Below are 15,538 nucleotides of genomic sequence, written 5' to 3' on the forward strand. Positions count from 1 at the left end.
CCGAGGTATTGTCATAGCCAGCTCTTTGTCCGCCGTCTGCTATCCGCTGTCCGCATCGTGCTAAAACCTTGACATTTGTCTCTAAAATCAAAGTGCTTCCACCTACAACTTTGAAACTTCATATGTAGGTGCACCTTGATGAGTTCTACACGCCACACCCATTTTTGGGGTCACTAGGTCAAAGGTCAAGGTCACTGTGACCTCTAAAAAAAACAAAAGCATTTCTGACAATCTTTCTTTTATTCAAAACTGCACCCGCAGCCGAGTGGTTGGCACCCGTTATGCGATGCTCTTGTTTCTTTTTCCTAATCCAGTTGAAAAAAAAGAATTATCAAAGTGTCACCAGATAAACGCAACGGGGCAGAATTTTAGTAAAATAGGATTGTAAAAATAAAACTGTCCGCAAATTTAGACGAAAATCTTCAAGTCCGAAAATTTAGAGTCACCTAAAATCATTGTATTGGTTAAAACCTGGTTGCTAAAAAATTGTGAGTGTCCCAAACCTCAGAGAAATTCTTGGATGATGCTAGAAGTATGTTATATGAATGTATAATATCATCACAAACCTGTTATTCCGAGTTTACTGGCCCTTCATTAAAGTTGATGCTAACGTTATTAAGGACATGTTCTTTGTCAGGCACAACAAATGCCATGAATGGAGGAAGATGTGCTGTGAGAGATGATGCATTGGCTGCCCTGTCTTATAAGGTGGGACTTTATCTTGTCACTTATTGTGTCAAATTGTGTTTAATTGCTGTATTTAATATGCTTGAACTAACCCATACAAGTTCTGCTTCCATGCTTCCCAAATGGTTCTTAGCCTGTTCCTTACACTTTTTATTGTACTGCTATTCACTTTCTCTGTGTGTGGAACAATTTTTCTTGTCTGTTTTATCCATCATGCACCATGTCAATCTGTCTGTCAGCTTGGTTCTCAATGTGTATGCAAGATCCCAGGAACTGACATTTTGAATTATATATGTAATTGAAACTTTATATGCAGAATCCCTACTACTGAATAAAGGGCAGACTAACTAACAGATTATTTTGTTGGTACTTGTTAAGGTGATGAACAATCGGTCAAAACTATATTATATCTGTATCTGATGTTTATGATGATTTTGTTGCTGCTGCTGAAAATGATGTAAGTGAAAAGGTGCTGTCTGCCTTTTTATGTCCCCCAGTCTATACTGGGGGACATATTGTTTTTGCCCTGTCTGTTTGTTGGTTTGTTTGCGTCAAACTTTAACATTGGCCATAACTTTTGCAATATTGAAGATAGCAACTTGATATTTGGCATGCATGTGTATCTCATGGAGCTGCACATTTTGAGTGGTGAAAGGTCAAGGTCATCTATCAAGGTCAAAGGTCAAATATATGGGAGGGACATAGTGTTTCACAAACACATCTTGTTTTACATATACACTGCTGACATCTGTGTCAACGGACAGTACTTAACCCTTGACCACTTAGATAAATTTTTTTGACACATTTGTAGTCCCTTAGAAAGTTAAATTTAATTGAATACCTTTCTTACTAAATTCAAGTTTTAAAGGCTTTATTTTCAACCCTAAGATACTGATGAGCAGCAAACAGCATAAAACCTGAACAGACTGCAAGTTACTCGCAGGCTGTTCTGGTTTTATGCTGTTTGCACTAAGCTTCTAATTGGGAAAGGGTTAATGGCTATTTTTCTACACAGGAGTGCTGTCAGTGTTGCCAGATGGGTCTATCTGCCCGCCAGGCTGGTATGAGATGTACTGCGCCCTCTATTGGCAACCCCTGTGACTTCACGTTCGTCAAGTGCTGCCGTAACAGCACCAGTGGTACAGGTGGAAACGGTGTTACCAACCCCAATGAAATTCCTGACGATAGTAAGGAGAAGGGAGGTGAGAACTATAGTTTTTGTTGGCATTTTCTTTGTCCCATCTGGGCCCCATTTATCAAAGATTACTAATCAGTACATGATAACTATGATTTATGCACATAGATTTGATAATGCTGTGTGAATAACAGCACAATTTTAGAACTAGTTCTTAAGGATTTAGCCTTGTTGGCACAGTTTGTAAGTCAATTAATATGAATTTGATTGCATAATCCATGCAACTTTGTCTGCAGATCTGTTTGAATCAAATATTTGCCCAGTGTAAAACAAGGTCACTAGGTCAACTGAATCAGAAAGCTTGTTATGTCATGGGGGTGGAGGAGTTTTCGTTGTAGAGGGGCGTCAGGTATATTCGAACATTGAAGCTACTTTTATGAAAATTAATTTTACTAAGGCTTTATCTGCATGTTACTTATTTGTTTTTGATGGAAAATCATCTTGCCATGACTCTTTCATATGTAAATAAATAATGATGCATTCTGCCTTTTACTGTTTTAAATGTCCTGTTATGTTTAAAATATTCATGTGAATTAAGATTGTGTCGAATATTTATGAAATGTTGGTTAGGTATTTTGTGACATCAATCAACAACATCATGAATAATGGCTGCCAGGTCGGGGGGGGGGGGGGGGGGGGGGGGGTAGAAAAACTTCAAAACTTTCAAGAAGTCACATTTTTGTACAATCTTAATGAAACTTTGACAGAATATTCATTATAAGGTTATCTTGGCCACTATGGAAAAATGTTTCTGATCTGCTGTAAAACTTGTTCATCAGAGGATGGAGCAGTTTTCTTATTATAGTCATATGTAAACTTTGTGAACGCTCTTGATATATCGGTCAATGGTCTACAAGAGTTCTGTAAATATCACAAAAGCTGCTCAAAACTGTCCAGATTTTTCTTTTTTAAGGTGAGCAATGTAGACCTTTGGACCAAACTATGTCAAACTAGTTTAGTCGTGTGAGCTTTGTTAACTTCACTAATAAACCAAATCTCCATAAACTTTATTGATTGGAAACCTTTGAAATACACATCATCAGCCTTTAACCCTTTCCCACTCAGAGACAAAGTGAAAATGGCTATGTGCAAACAGCATAAAACCAGAACAGCCTGCGAGTAACTTGCAGTCTGTTTAGGTTTTATGCTGTTTGCTGCTCATTAGTATCTAAGGGTAGGAAATGAAACCTTCAAAACTTGAATCTAGTAAGAAAGGACATAAATTAAATTTAACTTTCTAAGGGACAACAAATGCGTACAAATATGTTTCTAAGTGGTAAAGAGTTAAAGATGTTTTCTTCTTCCAATTGATTTCATGTGCTTATTGCAAAACATAACACAAATATTTGGGATAGTACTGTGTTATTACTTAGCACACAACACATAGTTTCTTGAAAAGTCAGGTAAGTGTCATGAAAACATTATCTAATGCATTTTTGTTTTCCTTCGTTTGAAATATAGAAATGTATACCGGTATATTGGTCAATAAATTTCAGATCTGGAAGACATTGATGAGTGTGCTATATTTGGAAGTGAGCAGATCTGCAATCAGATTTGTCGTAATACCATTGGCTCATTTAGGTGTGAGTGTAATAGAGGATTCAAACTAGCCATGGATGGAAGAACGTGCTATAGAGATGGTATGTTGTTTTTTTTCAATCTGCAGGGGAAGAGGGGTGGTGTAAATTATTCATTCATCTGATTATTTTTTTAATAATACATGCACATTTATACTGGAAATTTAGAAGTGAAGAAAAGAGAAATCACAAGCATTTCATGTCTGTTCTTGTAGCTTCCCTGATCACAGCCATTTCCTGACTGCTCTTGAAGCTTCCCTCATCACAGCCATCTCATGACTGCTCTTGCAGCTTCCCTGATCACAACCATTTCATGACTGCTCTTGTAGCATCCCTGATCACAGCCATTTCATGACTGCTCTTGTAGCTTCCCTGATCACAGCCATTTCCTTACTGCTCTTGTAGCTTCCCTGATCACAGCCATTTAATGACTGCTCTTGTAGCTTCCCCAATCACAACCATCTCATGACTGCTCTTGTAGCTTCCCCGATCACAGCCATTTCAGGACTGCTCTTGTAGCTTCTCTGATCAAAGCCATTTCATGACTGCTCTTTACTTTCCCTGATCACAGCCATTCATGACTGCTCTTGTAGCTTCCCTGATCACAACCATTTCATGACTGCTCTTGTAGCTTCCCCGATCACAGCCATTTCATGACTGCTCTTGAAGCTTCCCTGATCACAGCCATTTCATGACTGCTCTTTACTTTCCCTGATCACAGCCATTTCATGACTGCTCTTGTAGCTTTCCTGATCACAGCCATAACCTGGACAATGATTCTCATTCAGTTAAAATCCCTTTTCATTTACCTATGTAAGCAACATCATACAAAATATGTCTAATACTATGTGGGGCCAGCAAAGCTCCAGACCAGCCTGCACATCTGCGCAGTCTGATAAAGAGGTTTGCTATCTTATATAATGTCACGCAAGGTTTTGTGGGCTCTTAAGCGCACAGGCATAAGGCTGGATGCACATGACCATGTTCGCATGATTTAGCTCATATGTTCTACTTTATTAGTAAAAGGAACAAGCATGACAAATATTGAACCAAAGCTCTCAGAATTTGAGAGCTGTATCTGCAATAACATGTGATTGCAGTGATTTCTTCACCTGCTCCTTTGAGGGTTGACACTGCTTCTCATACATGTTTTAATGAGTCTTGCAGATTTTGATAAAGTTTAAAATATTAGGAGAGTAATTAAACCCCCACAAACGAATTTTAGGAGAGATATATAGGAGTGAGCTTGTCTGTCGGTCGGTCTGTCAGTCTTTCTGTCGGTCGGTCTGTTGGTCCGTATTTAGTGTCCGCTCTCTAATTCAAGTTGTTTTCATCCAATCTCCAGATCTTCACCAAACTTGTTCAGATGTTGTATCTAGATGATGTCTAGGTCAAGTTTGAATATGGGTCATGCCGGGTCAAAAACTACGTCATGGGGTCACTAAGTGTGTCTTAAACATTGAGCATGGTGTCCGCTCTCTAATTCAAGTAGTATTTATCCGATCTTCACCAAACTAGGTCAGAAGTTGTACCTAGATGATGTCTAGGCCAAGTTTGAACAGGGGTCATTGCAGGTCAAAAACTAGGTCACGTGGTTACTTAGTGCGTTTTAACCCTTTCCCACATAGATACGTATTTTGATGCATTTGTAGTCCCTCAGAAAGTTAAATTTATTCAAAGACCTTTCTTACTAGATTCAAATTTTAAAGGCTTCATTTCCAACCCTTAGATACTGATGAGTAGCAAACAGCATAAAACCTGAACAGACTGCAAGTTACTCGCAGGCTGTTCTGGTTTTATGCTGTTTGCACATAGCCATTTTCACTTTGTTCTAAGTGGGAAAGGGTTAAATATTGAGCATGGTGTCTGCTCTCTAATTCAAGTAGTTTTCATCCGATCTTCACTACATTTGGTCAGAAGTTGTATCTAGATGATGTGTAGGTCAAGTTCGAACATGGGCCATGCCAGGTCAAAAACTAGGTCACGGGTCACTTAGTGCGTTTTAAACATGGAGCATGGTGTCCGCTGTTTTTTGCTAAGACAACATGCAAAATATTCTGTATCAATGCGGCATGTGGGGGTATTTGTCACGTCTGTGACAAAGCTCTAGTTTGTTTCTGTTATCTATGATAAAGTACTATTGTTTGTGTGCTGTTTTATAGACTGTCAAACTGGCCTGGCCTTCAATACAGTGACTCAACGATGTGAAGGTAAATTTTATCATATTCAATCTACAAATTGTAAAGCAATTCTATAACAATTATGCCTGTATTAAAAAGAAATTGTAAAGGTTGCTCAATGGACTTTCTTTTTGTCATGATTTTGGTTGCTACCCTATAATTTTGAGTTGAATAGAACAGTTTTATATTTTGTTCAACTTGAGTCAATAAAGTTTACACCTATAATGTACTGGTAGTCATTACATTTTCTGGTATACAGATGTTGATGAATGCGTTATTGGAACCCACAACTGCTATGGCACAAATGAAGTGTGCCAGAATAGACAGGGAGGTTTTGACTGCGGCTGTGAAGATGGATTTCACAGGAACCGAACAAATAGCAAGTGTGAAGGTAAGTCAAGATGGCATAATTTTCCCTCCATGAAGCATACTTGTCTTGTATATAATATGATAAACCTTGTACATTCTAACATTGCTATTTTGGTATAGTTACCAACCAAATATTGGAAATGGTAACCTTACACTTTACTATTTTTTCATGTAATAAGATTTCGACCTATCATCTTAATTTCATACTTCAAAATAATGATAATTTTAAAATAAGGTAAATAACAATTACAATAAGGACAAGAAAAATAATTTGAAATAAAGCTGATTTTGAATTACTGGTATTACAAATAAAACTGTTTGGTATTTGAAACATTTTTTCATTTTGTGTATCATACAACAAGAAGATCATCACAAGATCGTCATTTTGTTTTTATGCCCCAGGATCGAATGATCAGGGGTATATTGTTTTTGGCCTGCCTGTCTGTCTGTCAGTCTGTCCCAAAACTTTAACCTTGGTCATAACTTTTGCATTATTGATGATAGAAACTTGATATTTGGCATGCATGTGTATCTCATGGAGCTGCACATTTTGAGTGAAAAGTCAAGGTCAAGGTCATCCTTCAAGGTCAACAGTCAAATATATGGCTCCAAAGTGGCGCAGTAGGGGGCATTGTGTTTCACAAACACAGCTCTTGTTTAAACATGATTCATAGTTAGGTCATCATTCCTTGGTGGGGTTCCTTCAACAAATGTCTTGTTGCATCCACTGGGCTATCCTTTATATGAAGTATACCAATTATTATTGTATTGATGCTTTAGGAAAATGTAGAATCAAAATGTTCCATTTATTTGTTCTTTTATGACGAGTTTGCAGGGCTCCACCTGTGACAAAACTTTCTGTAGCTTATTTTAACTTATTCCATAAGAATTCTTCTATTTTTTATATTTTATAGGATGTTATGATCAAAATTCTTTAGCCAATACGGCTATTCTGTATCAATGTGCTAATTTAGCAGCTGGCAGATTAAGCCCTGGACTTTGTTCTACGTAGCATTAACTGTTTTCAGATATTGATGAGTGTGCCAGGAGGATGGACACCTGCACGTCGTCCCAGCGCTGTGAGAACACTCTTGGATCCTACGCATGCAGACGTATTGTACCCTGTGGTACTGGGTGGACGCTGGATGAAAGAACACAGGAGTGTACAGGTAAACATGCAATTAACATGTGAAACAATAGGCGTTGTTGTATCTGCTTAAATTGTCAATATCAAACAACAGTTTCATGTTTAATCCTTGATTTATCCTACCCTCTTTATTACCGTATTTTACCATGCATAGCGCGCGGTTTTTTACCTTCAAATTTCAAAATAAAAATTCAGTGCGCGTAATACATTGACACAACGCTTTCCTGGTTGCTAAATTGCAAAAAATCCATTTCGTAATCGTAAATCTTCACAATTGCCGCCATTTTTGTTATTGCAGAAAACTACACCCTATAATGTTATAGACTGAAGGGGCCGTTGTCGAAACAACATATAGCGGGAAAGGTTAGGAATGAACGGGGTAGTAACAGTTTTGACAAAAATTAAAAGATGAAAAAAATGTCTTTGTTGGTGTTTTCACACTTCTTCATTGATTGTTCATTAAAAAAATCGAGCTATATCGATCCCCGTGCGTCGCGGTATTGTTTGTTAAAGTTTTTGTTGTCATGAAAACTCGTTGATTTACAACGCAAAACGTCTTATTTGAACTGAGGCTAATTATTTCAATCATATTTTTCAACTTCGCTTTTGCTTTATTTTGATAATTTAATCCAAAGTTTAATGTTAGCAATTCCGAAAATTTGCACTCTATGTGAATTGACAGTTTGACGTCATCAAAGGAAAGCCGCTTCCTGTCTGAAGCAATAAAGCGACAAGTTTCTCGCCGACAAAATTGGCTTCCTTTGTCTAGCAATCAACATGCCGAACCAATTGTGTGTTTGTTCCTCAATGGCAATCGTCCAATTAAATAATAGCATGTGCAAAGCTCCGCCTTCGAACCTTTTGAAGAGAACGGAGGTGGAGTTCAACGGTTAATTGAGCAAGTGTATTACGTAGGTTGAGTTCCGATTTGCCGAAATTACTCGGCCCTAAGCATTGAAACGACGAATACGTTTATCAATCATTTTCCGATCTCTGCATAAATATGCTACTGTGCGAGTATACTACGTAGGTTACAAACCAACAATAGAGATATAGACTCGTTTTATTTTCTTTCAATAGAGACAAACAAATGATATTTGTCAAATGGCTTTACGCCAATAACGCCAACTGTATGGAATTGAGCGTTCGGGTGTATTGTTTGTCTCACTATAATATCAACTAGACGCAGTGAAGGCGCGAAATACCGGGTCAAACTGGATTTAATGGGGAGCATCTCTTAATGGGGAAATATTTAAGTCGATGAAAAATAAAATGGGATCCACGGACGATTTGCGTAAAATTGGACATTGCGATGTTGCGGGTCTGCAGAAGAAGATGTCATACGATGTTGTGAGCGGCAGGTAATGAAAATGTTACACTGTTCAAATGTGAGTAATAGGTAATGGTGGTTCGAATTTAACGCGCAGGGGTCTTGAAAAAACAGTGCGCAGTGCGCAGCAATAAGGACATATCGGTGTTCACGAGAGAATAATCTTAAAAATTATCAAAAAATATAGTGCTATGCAACCCATGCTCCTGATCGTAAAAACGCTCCCTACTTTAAAACAAAAAATTAAGCGCCCGAAAAACTCAGATTAAATGATTGCGCAATATAAAAATGGCGGCCATTTTCGGCCAAATTTTCGGGTTTTTGGTCTTGAATTCTTTTTTTTCTCCATTTTGGCTTTAAAAAATCGCATGCGCGTTATACATGGTAGCGCGTTATACATGGTAAAATACGGTACTTGTGATGAATGCACCACTGACAATTGTATTTATGCCTGTAGCTTATTATTCCGGCCGAAATTTCGGAAGGGGATATAGTAATAGTCTCCTTCCATCTGTCCGTCTCTGTCCTTCCGTCCGAAGGGATTTACTTGAAACTTGAAATATAAACAGATGGCAAGTAGGAGAAGTGCACCGACTAAAAACCATAACTCGTACTACCTTAGTTTTTGAATTATCTCCCTTTATTTAATTTCAAAGTAAATTGTCCAGAGCATAACTCTAAATCTACTGAAGGGATTAACTTGAAACTTCGAATATAAACAGATGACAACTAAGAAGAGTGCAGTGACCAAATACCATAACTCTATCTACCTTAGTTTTTGAATTATCTCCCTTTAGTTTCAAAGTAAATGTTTGTCCGAAGCATAACTCTAATTCTATATAAGGGATTCACTTGAAACTTTAAATATAAACCCTTTCTTTATAAGGGATTCACTTGAAACTTAAAACATAAACCCTTTCTTTAATTTCATAGTAAGTTTGTGTTCATTTCATAGTAAATTTGTGTTCGGAGCATAACTCCAAATCTACTGAAGGGATTTACTTGAAACTCCCTTTATATAATAATAATATAATGAATAGATGAGTTAAAGGAAAAATACAGTGATCAAAAAAGTAACTGTTTATAGTCTTCTTTTTTAATTACTTCCCTTTCTTTCATTTCCATATATTTTATTATCTACAGCATAACTCCAACACTATATAACTAATTGATCCTTCAAATATACATAGATGACACAGGTGCCATGTTTTACAAATATTATTCTTCTTTCTAAAACAAATGTTCTCATACAAGCAAACACATTTTGGTAGGGATGGCCATGTTAACATGGCTCTTGTTAATATAACATTAACGGAGACCCAACCTATATTGGTTTTAATTTACAATAATCTTCATGTTCGATGAAGTCATTTACTAGCTTCCACTCATGTATTTAAAGCAGAGTGTAAAATTATGATTTGCTATCATTTTATTGTAGAAATTATAAAAATATAATTAATCAGATGCCTGCAAGTTATTTTCATGGGAAATAGTCATCGATGCTTACATTTTTTTGACTGGAATTAATCAGTAAGATGCCAATTAGGAGCAATAATCTGCAGAGTCACATTTTAGGAACATATTTGAGGATTAGGGCTTTGAAATCTTTTAAATTATACCGGTATTTTATTTTTAAACATTCAATTCAATGACTTTTTACTTGAGCTTCAATATCTAAATTTCTTTACCTCTGTGCTTTTGAAAGCCACAAAAAGTCAATTATGAGGTTCACATCAATTCTGTGTTTATGTAATATGTTTATTATAAGACATTGGCTGAAAAGTGTATTATAGCATTTAAACTTCCAAACAAAAAATTACATATTTTTTATGATAAATACAATTTAGACTCTATTTATTATATTCGTAATATATCTTTGCCTCCTGTTTCTTGCACGCAATGTCCAGATGAGAATGAGTGTGAGTTGAAGACAGACAACTGCGGTCAAGGTTACGAGTGCTTTAACATAGAGGGCTCATTCCGTTGCAACCCGAAACGCTGCCCAGAGGGGTCAAGGTTCAACTTGAGGACAGGGCAATGTGAAGTATTCAATTGTCCAAGAGGATTAAGGGCCGCAAATACTAGTCTTTGTGTTGGTAAGGGTCTCCATATCTTAGAAAACTTCTTTTTATGATGGTTGCAAAACCAGCTGCATGATCGTCAAAATCATCTAAACATTGATGTTTTTTATGTTTGTTAAAAATTATTTTGCCCCAACTTCTCAAAAATGTGTAAATTTGAATTAGAAGAGTAGTTAAAGCATGCTATGTTTATATTATAATATATTGTAAAGTAATGATGTTAAAGCTAAATATTACATGTTAAGGGAAAACTGGTAATCAGCTTTTTAAAATTATGAATAGATTGTGTTATCTTTAAAAAATGATAATTTTGATTGATGAAAAACATATAGATCTACTTAAGGTGGTGATGTTGAAGAAAAGCCTAGAAATGTAGCCAGGTCTTGAGTAAATTTTAAGTTGATGGTGACGGTGACGGTCAATTTGGTCAGAATTTTGTGTTCAATCCTAACAAGAACAGTTTTGCAGTGTAAATAGTAAAAGTAACAGTAATCTGAAATGAATGTTGGTATCAATCTCTGTTGGGTCATACTAAGGAAATGCAGCTGCCCATATATTTTTACTGTATGAACACTTTATGACATAGCCTCTTTATCACTTTGTTGTTGGTGTTGTTTTCAAGAGATATTTGTTAAAGAATGAAGGACATGTTTTAAAGGCTGCGTCATGCAGCAGTTATACAGTAAAACATACAGGCAGTTGAGTTTGCATTCTTAATCATGAATATGCCATATTATTTGAAAGACAATGTCTTTTATCACCATGGTATGCTCTTTACAATAGCAAAATTAAAATCATGTTTTTAACCATTCAGACATCAATGAATGTGAGCAGGGGAATGTGTGTGCCAGTTACCAGACCTGTCAGAATACATACGGCTCATACAGTTGTGTGGACACGATAAGTTGTCAGCCAGGATTTGAAGTGGGAAGCAATAATGAATGTGTTGGTACGGATGACTTTGCTCTTTTCAAATCTCTTATATTCGGCGTAAGCTGTATTAAGCCAGCTTTTCACCTTAGCCTGACCTTTGTTAGCGTCCAATAGAATTCAAATAAAACTCCCCGCAGCCAAGTACAGATGAATACACTTCATTGACTGCATTGGCTGATTTGAGAATACGACCAGAACATTATTAACATGTCCGCGTCTTTGTAACACTGTTTTACTGCGTGTTCAGCATGAAACAATTTTATATCTAATGAAAAGGCTTAATAGATAGAACAGTTTTACACTCAATCTCGACATCAATACAGTTTGTGCGTCCACCTTTTATTTTCAGAAGATTTTCAGCGCGAGAACGTTTGCACTTAAAGGCTATTTTCTCATATTTAGTACTAACTTCCATATTCCTGTCAACATGTTAACATGTTAAAGTATAGAGAGCAGTGGAAGCGAAGACTCACTTTAGTGCATTGCATTTCAACTCGCGAGGTATATCGGGTCAATTTGCGGCCACTGTGTGTGAATGTCAGAGTTTACATACAGGTCATCGCTGCGTCTATACCCTATGTGCTGATCGGAGTTCGCGGCCAGGAAAATAATCGTTACATAATAAAGACGCTATAGCGTGATCTAGGTGAACTGGAATTTTCTTTAGACCAGACAGATGTTAAATGAAGATATCCAGTGATATCATATGGTATGTCAATAATAGATTCTTAATGTGTTTTACAACAATACCATGATAAATATTATTATAAATATATATTAATTTAACAAGAATTATGCCATCATATTGACTAATGTATTAAGCATGAGCGCAATGATTCTCGATACTGTTAAAAATCAAATCAAATAGCAACGCCAGACAAACCACTAAAACAGGTTTGTTCGAAGAACGCGCGTATAAATATTAAAAATATATACGGATACTTCGCGTGTGGCCGGTTGACTCATATGTTTTAATTTCACTTCCATTCTTCTTTTGGTTTTCTGTTTTGTATCTATACGTTTATGACCAGCAATATGTAATAATGTAAAATAAGCTGCGAAAACTGCGCGTATCATCCCGTACTGCGTTTGCTGCAGCTAAGAACTGCACAGAAAAAGACATTCGCTATCTTTGATCTCATTCATTGAAGTCTTTACCTTTCATTAACTGCAACAACAATCAACGCCGTATATCTTTTTAAAAGATATTTCTTGTTTATAATACCCTCAATAACGAAGTAAAATGGTTAAACTGGAATAGCTGTCGATGTATGTCTGTCTGTTTGTCTTTCTGTCCTTTCACCTGTCTATCTGGGAACTCCAAAGGAGTTTTCCTTAACCTTTAATCATACTACCTTATTAATCTTCCTTCATTGTTCCTAATGATATGACGCTTTGATTTGAAAGGGGCATAGTTATTCCTCTTTCTCCTTTTTTTCGGCGTAGCTGTTTAATGTCACTTTTGACCTTACCTGACCTTTGTAAGTGTCCAATAAATTTAAAATAAAATTTGCCGCGGCTAGACACAAATGAATACACTTCATTTATTCTATTGGCTGATTTGAGCATACCACCAGAACATTGAAAACATGATCTTTGTAACACTGTTTTACACGTGTTCAGCATGAAACAATTTTAACTCTAATGAAAAGGCTTGATAGATAGAACAGTTTTACACTCAACTCTTGACATCAATACAGTTTGTGCTTGCACCTTTTATTTTCAGAGGATTGCCAGCGCCAGAGCATTTATACTTAGAGGCTATGTTTTCATATTTATTAATTACTTTCATATTCCTGTCTGTGTACTAGTATATTTAAGTTCATAAAAAGATCGTTTTTCCCTATCCTGATATTTGTTTTGGCCAAACCATTTTAAATTGTTTTGAAATTGAACGTTTAACATTTAAAAGTATAAAAATTTAAACAAGCCGTTGTTCCAGCAGTAAAAGCGTGGCTTCACTTTAATGCATTGCATTCCAACCCGCAAGGTATCAGGGTCAGTTCGCTGCCAGTAAAATAATCGTTATATAATATAGACGCTATCACATGAACTAGGTGAACTGGAATTTTCTTTAGACCAGAAATATGTTAAATGAAGATATTCAGCGATATAATTATGGTATGTCAATAATAGATTCTTTATTTGTTATCAACAATACCATGATAAATATTATTTTTAATTAATTTAACAAGAATTATTCCACCATATTGACTAATATACTAAGCATGAGCGCGATGATTCTCAATACTGTTAATAATCGAATCAAATAGCAGTGCCCGACAAACACTAAAACAGGTTTGTTTGAAGAACGCGCGTATAAATATGTAAAATATTACGGATACTTCGCGTGTGGCTGGTTGACTCATATGTTTTAATTTTACTTCCATTCTTCTTTTGGTTTACTGTTTTCTATAGGTTTATGACCAGCAATATGTAATAATGTAAAATAAGCCGCGAAAACTCCGCGTAACATCCCGTACTGCGTGTGATGCAGCTAAGAACTGCACAGAAAAAGACATTCGCTATCTTTAATCTCATTCATTGAACTCTTTACCTTTCACCATATCCAACCACAATCAACGCTGTATATCTTTTTTTTTAAAGATATTTCTTGTTTCCAATAATTTATATGCAATGACCATAACTTTCTACATACAACATAAAGCAGCATTGGGAGTATTTATTTCTACTGTGACAAAATCTTGTCATTCCTTTCTTCAAACATGGAACAGTATTCTACTGGACCAGACACCTATTGTCTATAGTTACACAGTGTTGTAAAATCTGTTCTTATATTGCTGAACGAGTGTTTACAGTCATGTTTATTTCTTATATTGCACGCTGCTTTTGATAAATTGAAGTTTTAATAGATTTTTTTAAAGTTCATGTGAATTGTCATTTCTAGACTACTTGAAAATTATAATAACTATTTAGACCTAGTATATTGGATTGTGACCCATACGAACAAAGCTCAAAATCTATGGATGTAATTATTGGGACAATTCATCCTGCTAAGTGATGAATCTCAAATTTTCTGTATACATATATATATATATTTATATGTATCACAAAACCTCTGACATGGATCACACAAATGTCCTTCTCATGGTTATGCAATGCTTGATCCTGCAGATATTGATGAGTGTACAAGAGGTACCCACGACTGCAAGGGTGCGGCTGAGTGTGTGAACCGACCAGGAAGCTACGTTTGCTCCTGTCCTGCAGGCTATAGTCGCGTTAATGGCATCTGTCAAGGTACACACCTTCAGTAAATAGATTGTTGTCTTATTATGTTTTCACCATTATTATAATTTTTATTATATGTTATTATATACTTTCAATGTGTATTTGTATATTTTTGGATTTTTTTAGAACTCTAGGTATGTTTTATGTTTGTTATATACTTGAACTCAAAATAAATTTATTGAGGATTATTCACTTTAAAGAGATGCATTTTTTGTGTTATAGGAATGGGTCTGGTTCATGTTGGTTTTGGTATTATTTTATGAAGAAAATTGACAATGAGAAAAGTGTATATTCTGTATGACTTACGTGGTTGCTTTTACAGAATTATTTTAATAAATTAATTGCATTATTAATATTTTAGCATTCCTGTTTCCTTCATGTTTTGCAGATCGTAATGAGTGCCAGTTGGGCAATGTCTGTCCAAGTAACGCAGTGTGCCAAAACACACCTGGTAGCTTCCGATGTGTGTGCAACCCAGGGTTTGAGTTGGTTGGAGAACAACAGTGCAGGGGTAGATAACATTGCACTTTAATTTACCTCAGTTTTTTTTGTGGTTTTTGAGCCAAGTACATGTATACTTAAATATTATACAAGTAACGGAAAATCTTTCAGACATGCATTTAAAGCTTTGTACATTTATGTTGTACTAGCATGCTTAATACTTCTGCATTTATTATGCCCCCCTTCGAAGAAGAGGGGGTATATTGCTTTGCTCATGTCGGTCTGTCGGTCCGTCCACCAGGTGGTTGTCAGATGATAACTCAAGAACGCTTGGGCCTAGGATCATGAA

General features: G+C 36.1%; 1 protein-coding gene across 3 annotated transcripts in view; it reads left to right on the top strand.

Annotated features, from left to right (window-relative positions):
• The window catches only part of LOC127878851 (fibulin-5-like), a 41,485-nt gene that overhangs the window by 11,287 nt on the left and 14,660 nt on the right, over positions 1-15,538 (top strand). For all 3 annotated transcript variants that reach the window (XM_052425394.1, XM_052425386.1, XM_052425378.1), the window contains exons 3-12: positions 638-708; positions 1,703-1,889; positions 3,379-3,522; positions 5,622-5,669; positions 5,899-6,030; positions 7,037-7,177; positions 10,393-10,581; positions 11,381-11,515; positions 14,635-14,757; positions 15,137-15,259. In XM_052425394.1, the coding sequence (XP_052281354.1) occupies positions 638-708; positions 1,703-1,889; positions 3,379-3,522; positions 5,622-5,669; positions 5,899-6,030; positions 7,037-7,177; positions 10,393-10,581; positions 11,381-11,515; positions 14,635-14,757; positions 15,137-15,259 (1,293 nt within the window). The remainder of the gene's footprint in view (positions 1-637; positions 709-1,702; positions 1,890-3,378; positions 3,523-5,621; positions 5,670-5,898; positions 6,031-7,036; positions 7,178-10,392; positions 10,582-11,380; positions 11,516-14,634; positions 14,758-15,136; positions 15,260-15,538) is intronic.

This window comes from Dreissena polymorpha, chromosome 1, assembly GCF_020536995.1.
Source record: "Dreissena polymorpha isolate Duluth1 chromosome 1, UMN_Dpol_1.0, whole genome shotgun sequence".
In the NCBI taxonomy this organism is placed as follows: Eukaryota; Metazoa; Mollusca; class Bivalvia; order Myida; family Dreissenidae; genus Dreissena; species Dreissena polymorpha.